Raw genomic sequence first — 9,980 nt, 5'->3', positions numbered from 1 at the left:
CGATCTCGTTCAGTGACATAATAAAACGTGGAAGAGTGGTGCTGAGAGGACATAGGGGACAGCAGAAGTCAGATCCCATGACTGATGACTCAGCCTCTCCGATAGACACTGTTTGGGCCAAAAGACTGAAACCAATTAATGGCACAACGGATGTACGTTGTTGCCATTATATTACATGAGCAATTCATCTCCAATTGGAAGTTACCTCCCCCCCCAAAAATTCACAATGTTTTTCTGGAGCTAAAGTAAATCTCGGAAGCAATCTAGAGAAATACATTTCTGAACTCCGTAATGATGCTTTCGCAACTGCTCCAGTGCTGTGGTAGGTAGGACACGGAGGGCAAGATCACACATCCATGTAGATAATTTGATTTGTCATCACTTGATCCCTTGACTTTGGACAACAACTCATAGTTGAATGGGTGAAACTGACTCCGTTGAAAAACTAGGTTTGAGGCAATGAGATAAGAAAGATTGATCGGTAGTCTTTGATCTGCCATAGCCCATTCAGATCAGTAAAACCTAAAGGCTGTCTATTTTGAGTGATGAACATGAATGCACGAACCAGCCCTAAGCTTACGGGTACATCTGGGTGAAACGTATTTCTGGAATCCATGGCTTCCAGACCTCTATGCTTGCCCATTCCTGCCTGCCTTCATCCCATTGGTTGTCCTTCGCACACAGATGTTGACATTTTGATCCCAGAACTCGAGGGCATGGTCCACCGCGTCCTCTTCCTCCAGACAGGCATCAATCCATAAGTATTGCCTTGCCATTTCCGGCAAATTTCTGCTTGCACCTTGAAAGAGAAAAACTGGCTGTTACAGTTGTAGGTTTCTGGACGTAATCAGAAAAGAACAAAACTTTGACAGAAAAATTCCTGACAACAGGTTCTTTTTTACACAGATAGGAAGGCTGTGGGAGGGAAGGCAGCATGGTCAAGCTCGATCTCATCCGATCTCGGAAACTAAGCAGGGTCCATACCTGGATGGGAGACCATCAAGGAGGACTCTGCACAGGAAGGCAATGGCAAACCACCTCTGCTTCTTACCTGCCTTGAAAGGGTCTCCTACAGGTGCCACTCTGCACATGGGTGAAATCAACAGCTGCTCGTACCGGTCATTCTCTGCTCCGGCCCCTGCCCTATGGAATGGCCTACCTGAGGAGGTCAGGAGAGCCCCCACTCTCCTGGCCTTTTGCAAACGATGCAAAACTGAATTATTCAAAAGGGCCTTTTACACAGATATGAGGGCTGTATTTTAGGGTGATGATCTCTAACGAGTTAGGGACCAGAGACTTCACCATGTTGCCTTGTGTCCTATCTGTTGCTTTAAGTATGTGCTCCAATGTACTACCTGTTGCTTTAAGTATGACCCTACTGGGTAGTTCTATTTTGTCTAATGTCAGTCCTAGAATTGCTTGTGCTCCATTTCAGCATTTCTCCAACTCTGTATTGGATTCCTGCTAATGCTATGTCTTTGTAAACTTGCATTTATTTACCCTAGGGCATCGTTTATTGAAATGTCCTTGATATTTACTGTACTAATCTCACACTATGTAATCTGCCTTGAGTTTCAGTGAGAAAAGCGGAGTGTAAATGACATAAATACATAAATAAAGCCCCAGCAGAGGTTGCCGTAAGTCACTTATGATTTGATTGCACTTCATATCCAAACACAGGATGGCTGTTCTGTACGGAAATGTTTCAGAAATATCCTTTGGTCTCCCATCCAAATACTAACCAGGCCTGACCCTGCTTAGCTTCCGAGATCAGATGAGATCAGGCATGTTCAGGGTGGTGCGGCCATAGGCCGCATAAGATAGTATACTGATATATTGGCCATTTCCACATGGCTTACCTTATACTACAAAATAGCGAAATCTCACGCGAAGACGTAGTTATCACATCTTCTTGCGCGATAACTGCGTCTTCTCGTGAGATTTCGCGTGAGATTTCGCTGTTTTGCAGAATAAGGTAAGCCGTGTGGAAATGGCCATTGTTCCAGACTGAATATAAGGTTAGGAGCTGATAAGATGGAAAATGCTTAAATATCATTGATGAGATAGAATACAAGATATGGAAACTTTGGTATAATAGTTAAAAGAAATAGAAATGATCTGTATAGAAGCATTAGGCTATATTAAGATATAGCCGTAAGAATGTGCATGGAGACCACTCGTTATGATCTTTAGCTGATCTAAAAGTGAACACTCTGTAGAAAAAGAATGTATTTAGTGAGTAAGGTACTCAGAAGCTGGAATATTAGATGCAATCTTCGTTTTAACATTGATGAACTCTGATGAAGGTACGTTGTGTGTATGCTGTGCTTTAACAACCCTTATAGTGCAAAATTTTACCGTTCTTTGGACCCTGTTATCCCCCTCCCTTCTTTCTTCTGTACCCTTCTTTGTTTTGGAAAAAAAAAGAAAAAAAGAAATAACCTTTGGTAAGGGCTAAGGACTATATACCATACTATGGTGTACTGTCTGTTATAAGTATGCTCCTGCTAGGGAATTTCTGCCTTGTTTAACATATCATGTTCGATTGCTTGTGCTTAGTTTCAACCCTGTATCCAATTTCTGCTTGTTGTAAAATTTTTGTGATCCAAACCTTCTTGCGTTGTTTTTGGATAATCCAACTGTTGAACATATTTGACTTATACTGTGTAAAGCGCCTTAAATCTCACTGAAAAAGGCGAACCATAAAGAAGTAAATAGCAGCACAACTGGCTGATCACATTTTCTTGTTTCCCACACCCATTTACACCCTTGATAACAATTCCACAATGCAATTCCACAATGCAATTCCACAATGAAAAAAACCAGTGCCACCCAAAACACAACCTTACTTTGAAGAGCTAATAGAAGCAGAAGTGCTTGCCGTAAGGGTTAGAAGCTGGGGCAGAATCTTCAAGAGCTTTAGGGGTATCAAACAATTCCCGAGGATAATATTGACTTTTCATCTTCCAACATAGACACAGTCCAAGCACAGTTAAGGCCAGGGGTCATTTCATAGAAAAAGAGCTGAAGGGACTCATTAGCAAAACTCATTTGCATAACTCATTAGCATACGCCATGCCCCTTGGCATTACCAGAAATGTGTCATTGGCATAACTGATTTGCATATGCCACACCCCCTGACATCACCTGTCCTGGCTGCTTTGGACCCAATCCTGGCCATTCAGGGCCGAAATTGGGCCCAAAATGGCAAAAAGGGGCTGAAAATGGCTGAAAAGGGGCCCAAAATGGTCAAGATCGGGCCGCTGCTGAACAGGACAGCAATCCACCACCTGTCAGAGACCTGATCCGGGCCGTTTCGGCCCCAATCCAGGATGAAATGGGCCCAAAATGGCCGAGAGTCGGGTGGGCGGGGCCACCTGACATGTGACCTCTTTGGGGAATTGCCAGAACTGCATTCTTGTGCGTTCCCCCTCGAAATGAGCCTTGGTTAAGGCTATCATGAAAGTCCCTCAAGGGAAGAAATTACTGAATTTTCAACAACCAAGCGTTTGAGTGTTCCTGGGGCCAAGACAAAATTTTCTTTGCCCACCCTGTAAGTGGAGAGTTACAAATACCTTATGATTTTTTTTAAATCTGTCCCACGTCTCCATGTCTTTCCCTGTTTGCTGTGTTATGTACACATGCCTTTCTTTTCTCATTATTTTCCACGTATCTTAGCAATGCATATTTTTTCAAGGAAATTTTACTGCATACAATGAAAGCCCAATCTACCGATACATCTTTCCTGATGGTGAAACGAAGACAGCCTAAGCCAAGCTAAGGATTTCAGACCGTTTTGATGGATTGCCCCAAGAGGAAGTCTCAACTGAATTGTAAAAAAATACATGCATAAGCATCTCTGCTTGGGGGTTCTCTCGAGATCAAAACAGTCCCAAGAACCGTCATCTTAAAAGTGCCCTGCTAAAGTCAAGCAAAAAACAGCTGTAATTCATGTCAGCACTAGGGGGCCCCCTCCTCACGAAGAAAATTCAAGAATCGCTTTGCTGTGACATTAGCTTTGTGCGCGCTTGGCTTATGGTCTGTTGTGGTTCTCCTTGAGTGGATTTCATTTTAACTGCTGTTCCTGGATACTACAAGCCTTAACTTCCCAGAAAACAGCACAGCTTCAAATCTCTTATCCCCGCCCCGTTTCTATTTTGACCTGAATATAACTATTTCAATTTTGCTTTCCCCCCTCCCCATCAAATCAAACAATAGTGTCTATATTTTTTGTCACTTCCAGGAAGTGATGTCATCATGCAGGCACTGGGGGTGCACACGCACTTTGCAGCGGGCTGATTTTGGTCCCAAACGGAAGTGCAGAAGCACACTCGGGGCAGCGAGATGACGTCACTTCCGGGAGTAATGTTGTCGTGTCACCCTGGGAGCGTGCCCAGGAAGCCCATTCTCACTCCTTCCCCCCCCCTGCTGGCCAGGTGAGTGGTGGGGGTGAAAGTGGGGGATCCCCTGCCTCCACTGAGGGAACAGGATCCCTAACACAGAGACACATCTGAAAAAAGGCAAACATTCAGTCATGCACACCGAAAACATAGTAAAGTATAAATAACGCACACACACCCTTACCTCTTTATTTAGGAAACAGTACAGAATGGCTACAAGGAACCCCTGAATAAGGGAAAAAAGCAAAATTAAATGATCAGACAATATAAAGAACTATCCAGCATAGCTCTGGAGTAAAGAACAGTGGTGGATACAGAACAAAGTTTAGTTTCTGCTTTATAAATCTCACAATCAGGGTTGGCCACACTAGTAGGAGTTCTCCATGTGAGGACAGACAAATGGGATGTTTTCCTATAAGTCGCCCTCCCCTAGGTCTGCTGGTCTGGGCTGCTCCACAGCAGAGTGCAAATGAGGAGTTTGCATGTCTGAATGCCCCTCCACACAAAACAATTCCCAACACACAGAAAATAATGGTGAAAAGTTCTTGCCTAGAATTTCCCCATGCATGCTTGTCTTATGTATACAGCAATGTTTCTTTATGAGACGGCCACCTCCACAACTGTACAGCCCAGGGCTTTTTTTCAGGGGGAACGTGAGGGAACGGAGTCCCGGCACCTCTTGAAAAAACTCGGCAATAGTGCTTGAAAATAATATGATTTCAAAGAATCCAGTGTGTTTCTTCCTCAGTTCCCTCTTGAGAGTTCCGCCACCTCTTTTCCCAGAAAAAAAAACCCTGGTACAGCCCAAACGCAGCTTCAGTCCTATTTGTCTAGCTTGGGGGGTCACCTTTTTATCCATTCCCCTTTAATTCCATAGTCACCTGGAATGACCCGATGCAGAGCTCTAAGTAGAAGCGGATCCCCACGTGGGCATGCGCTCCTTCAGGAAGGAAGTTGAAGATGATGTAATGCGTTCCAAAGAGAGGAATGAGAAGGAGGGTTGACTTGGAGAGACGCCTGATACGGGGTGAGAAATTAGAAAGGGGGAAACAAAAATGAAGTCACATTGGCCCCATTAATAGCAAGCAACGGCCACTAGATGGCGTTTGCTCCCATCATCTGAGCTGGGGGCCATCAGAACATCTTGTGGCAGAGAGTTACAGATGCTAATGATGGCAGTTTTCACACGCACCCGTAAGATCATGCAAAACTCATGGATTGAAGTGTCTTCCTAGCGCGATTTCCTGGCACAATCCCCTTTAATGTCACAATGACATCAGAAATCGTGCCATTAAACGGGATCGTGTCGGGAAATCGTGCTAGGAAGACGCTTCATGCTGTGAGTTTCGTACAATCTTCCAGAGGTTTTGGCGTTGCGAAAACGGCCGATGTGTTTGTTCCAGATCTGCCACCTATAAATTCCACTGGCTGACCCCAGTTTTAGGATGCTGAGAGCGAAACGTTTTCCTCTCTTCACACCATCCCACCATTCATAATTTCACCCTCCCGTTTCAGTTTGCCCCCACCTCAACTTTCCACGTCATTCATTCTGATTTCTGCCCAGTCAACTACCTGTATTGAGACGAGTTGTTGAAGTTTATTTGTCTTGGATCTAACTTCTTCAGCAGGATTCGGATGATGTTGATAAAAAGAACAAAATTGACCTGTCCGAGATTTTAAAAGGAAAGGGGGGCATATTTATTTATTTATTTATTTATTTATTTATTTATTTATTTATTTATTTATTTCATTGGATTTCTATTCCAACCTCTCCGCAAGTGGGCTCAGGGGTCAGATTACATCATTTAAAACACAATAAGCAACAATAAATATACAAATTAGCCATAAAAATTCATAAAATTAATAAAAACATTATAGAAGTCTTGGTCAATTATAGTAATAGTAATAAACAACCTCCAAGATAGCAGCAACCATTGTATAGCTATTTGTTTAGCTTCACTTAGTTAAAACCCATAGACAATAACTTATATAGTTTCCAGGTGCCATTAAGCTATTAAAACAGGGTGGTAGTGGAACATCTGGTGGGGTTGGAAGGGGCCCCCTCACAGAGTTGGAAGGGGCCTTACAGACCATCTAGTCCAACCCCCTGCCCAATGCAGGAACAGCTTAAATCATCCCCAACAAGTATTCGTCCAACAGCAACTTGAAGACTGCCAATGAGGGGGAACCCGCCCCATCCCTAGGCAGCCGATTCCACTGATAGATTACTCTTAATGTGATGTTTTTCCTAACATCCAGCCAGTACATTCCCTCCTGTAGTTTAAACTCTTCACATCATGCGGTTTGGATCTCATGCCTTTGTTGATACACTTTTTCCAGTTTAGTGTCATCTGCAAATTTAATGAGTAATCCCTTCTGACCCTCGTCCAGATCATTTATAAAAATATTGGAAAGCACCGGAGCCAGGACCCAGCCCTGGGGCACTCCACTGGACACCTCCCTCCAATCAGATGTGATGCCATTGACAGATCTCTAACATGAAGGTCACCAGTATTCTTGGCTGGGGTGTGTTCTCTCTCATACGTTTTGGTCCGTAGCACTCTGCCAGAAATCTAGTATCTCAGGGAGAAGACCAGGATAGCTTGGAAACTAGTTTTTTTCGCGCACTAAATGGGATTGCATGGTGGAGCATTCAGGGATATGAGCCCCCCTTCTCTTGCTCTTTCAAGGGCTTTCAAGCTCCATTTCTAGAAAGGGGGATAGAGTTCATAGCACTTTTGAACTTCAGCCCTACCTTGCTAGGGTTGCCAGATTCCAGGTGAGGTCTGAGATCTCCCTGAATTCCAACTGATCTCTGGATGACAGCGATCAGTTCCCTAAAAAAAATGGCTGCTTTGGAGGGTGGACTCTATGGCATTATACCCTGCTGAGCTCTCTCCACATCCCAACCCCTGCCCTCTCCATGCTGCACCCCAAATCTCCAGGAATTTCTTAACCTGGGACGGGCAACACTACACCTGTCACCTAATGATACTCCTCACTATCAATATACAGAAAACTGGAAATACACTACACACCGCAACAGAAAAGATAATCGGTCCTTTGATAAGCCACCAGTAAGGAGAGTCTTCATTTATGTCCCAGCACCTAGAAAGTACACCATAGTTAGTGCAAAGAACCATCAGCGAGCAAAACACGTATTTCTGTCTTAAATATATCTGTACCACTGCACTCAAGAAAGCTTTCACTTCAAAACAATACTTGCACATAAGATTGCCAGATCCCCTTACCGTCCTGGTGGGAGGCTGGGGACTTGGGGCTTACCTGTCTTGTGGCCCCAACATGGTTCTCTCGCACGCTTTGCATGCCTGGCCCTGCCCTCGCATGATGACATCACTTCCAGCGACGTCACTTCCGGGTGACGTCACCGTGTGGGTGCAGGAGCATGCGCGCACTTTGCAACGGGATGATTTGAGCCTCAAACGGGCCTGTTTGGGGCTAAATCAGCCCGCTGTGAAGCCCCCTTCAGATCGCCCACCACCAGCAGTGACCCCGGGAGCACAAGCGGCACAAGCATTCCCAGTGGATGCGACAACATCATTTCCAGAAGTGACACCGCTGTACTGGACACAGAAGTGCTTCCATGCTTCCGGCCCCATGCAGAGGGTGGGAGCACTCCTGCGGGTGATGTGATGACATCACTTCCGGAAGTGACGTCATCACACACATGCAGAAGGCGTGAGGTAAGTGCCAGCTCCAGTAGGGTATAGGGACCTGGCAACCTTAATTACTACCTTATCTCTTAGCATCACTGCCGTGACCCTGAGGATTTTCTGCTCATAACATACTTGGCATAGAATCGGAAAAGCAGGCATGACTTACGCAGTATCTTCGAAATGCACCTTAACCAAGATCCAAACTGTAGTAAAAAATGTTGGCGTGCCTGCCGGATAAACAGAAAATGAATGGGATATGATGCTTTCTACTAATATATTGATGATACAAAATTAATTTCTCTCCTGCACAGACTTCTGAAATTCCCTTCTGAATTTCCCTCCAGATTCCAGAGTTCTGAATTAATCATCGTTCCCTGGATTTCCCCATGTTTTAAACTGAGTATTAGGCACCTGTAGCTCTCCGTCGTCTGTGTTCCTGACATTCAGTTTTTGGTTGTTAGGGAGTGAGTGTAGCACAGGGACTAGAACAGGTCACCTCTGTGCTTGCTTCTCCGCCTCTGTAATGCCCACACAAACCGTCCTTTCATAAATAAATGGGTTAAGAACAAACGGAAGCCGCCCGTACTTACCCCAGCCAAACAGAACAAGCCACCAGAAATATCTTCTTCCATGACGAAAGGACGATAATAGCAAGCAGTTTAAGTAAAGCGCCTCCACCAGCAGCCACATGAAATTGGTCATCATGAAATAGTGAGAGAAAACCACGGAGATCTTGCACTGAGTCTAAGGAAGAGGAGAAAGTTCAGTGTTGATTCGTTCAGGTTCATTTATAATCCGTCATTTCGAAATGGCATTCTTGGGCTCCTACACTTGAGTAACTCAAAGAATTCTGGATTCCACAGGCTCACATTATTTTCCAATTGGAATGGTGTACACTAGGGGCATGCACCTGAAAAATAACAATTTGGAATAACTTGAATCCTAGAGCGGCAAACTGCTTCGGGATTCGGGTGTTTGAATCACTTGGGTATGCTCCTTAAATTCGGAGCATATCGAAGCTCAAAGCTACTTTTCTTACCACTTGCAAGTGGCACGAAAATGGTGGCTTTCAAACTTCCCGCCCTGCCATTTTTTTCCTCTGATAAGAGGGGGAGGAGGGTTCCCCTCTTCTCCTCCCATAGGGGGAAAAAGCGGTGGGGTGGGAAGTTTGAAAGCAAGCAGCGATACAAATCTCTTTGGAAAGCTTTGCTTCGGGATTCCCGGATCGGCTCAGCAATGCTGGGGCCGATTCAGGAATCCTGAGTCTTTCCAAATCAGGCTCGATTCAGGTTAAAAACCCGAATCGGAAACCCGAATCGCACATCCCTAATGTACACAGTGATGGACAATGAACTCTGCTGTTATTTGTATGAACCAATAAAGTACAGCGGCAAGAGTGATGGTTTTGGACATTACCAAATGAACCCATGAATTTGCCTTCCACAAATGCAGCTTTTGGTCTATTAAGGGTCAGTTTTGTCTACTTTGACTAACGTCTCTGGTTGAAGTCTTTCACGTCACTTACTATCCTTTTAACTGGAGTTGCTGGGGGATTAAATATGGCGCCTTCTGCATGTGTAGCAGATGCTCTACCAATGAGCCACGACTCCACGCCAAAGCAAAAATAGGAACCTGTGTTATATGGAGCCACTGGCCTGCCTACTTCAGTATTGCCTATTGATGAAAAAGAGCAATCGTGGGGCAATTGGAATCCGACATGGGCCCTAGAGCAGCAATATAATGCAGGACAGGAAAGTCTGCCAAGAAAGTTATAGTGATGAGGAACAAACGTTTTGCTTGTTTATGTTCCATGTGGGATTACAGTCACTCTACACGTTACTTCTTTTATGAGTTCTCCATGGAGCCAACCTATGCTCTGCTCAGTACACATCACTTCAGGGAT

General features: G+C 44.6%; 1 protein-coding gene across 1 annotated transcript in view; it reads right to left on the bottom strand.

The window, feature by feature from the left end:
- Positions 1–655: 655 nt before the first annotated feature.
- GHRHR (growth hormone releasing hormone receptor) overlaps positions 656–9,980 on the bottom strand; it is a 37,839-nt gene continuing 28,514 nt past the window's right edge. The window contains exons 7-13 of the mRNA XM_054990968.1: positions 8,668–8,821; positions 8,244–8,304; positions 7,439–7,508; positions 5,973–6,064; positions 5,282–5,417; positions 4,585–4,626; positions 656–799 (exon numbers count right to left, since the gene is read on the bottom strand). Of these exons, the coding sequence (XP_054846943.1) occupies positions 656–799; positions 4,585–4,626; positions 5,282–5,417; positions 5,973–6,064; positions 7,439–7,508; positions 8,244–8,304; positions 8,668–8,821 (699 nt within the window). The remainder of the gene's footprint in view (positions 800–4,584; positions 4,627–5,281; positions 5,418–5,972; positions 6,065–7,438; positions 7,509–8,243; positions 8,305–8,667; positions 8,822–9,980) is intronic.

Source organism: Eublepharis macularius, chromosome 11 (genome assembly GCF_028583425.1).
Source record: "Eublepharis macularius isolate TG4126 chromosome 11, MPM_Emac_v1.0, whole genome shotgun sequence".
In the NCBI taxonomy this organism is placed as follows: Eukaryota; Metazoa; Chordata; class Lepidosauria; order Squamata; family Eublepharidae; genus Eublepharis; species Eublepharis macularius.
Note: the sequence above shows the minus strand (reverse complement) of the source record. Positions and strands in the feature narration are given on the sequence as shown.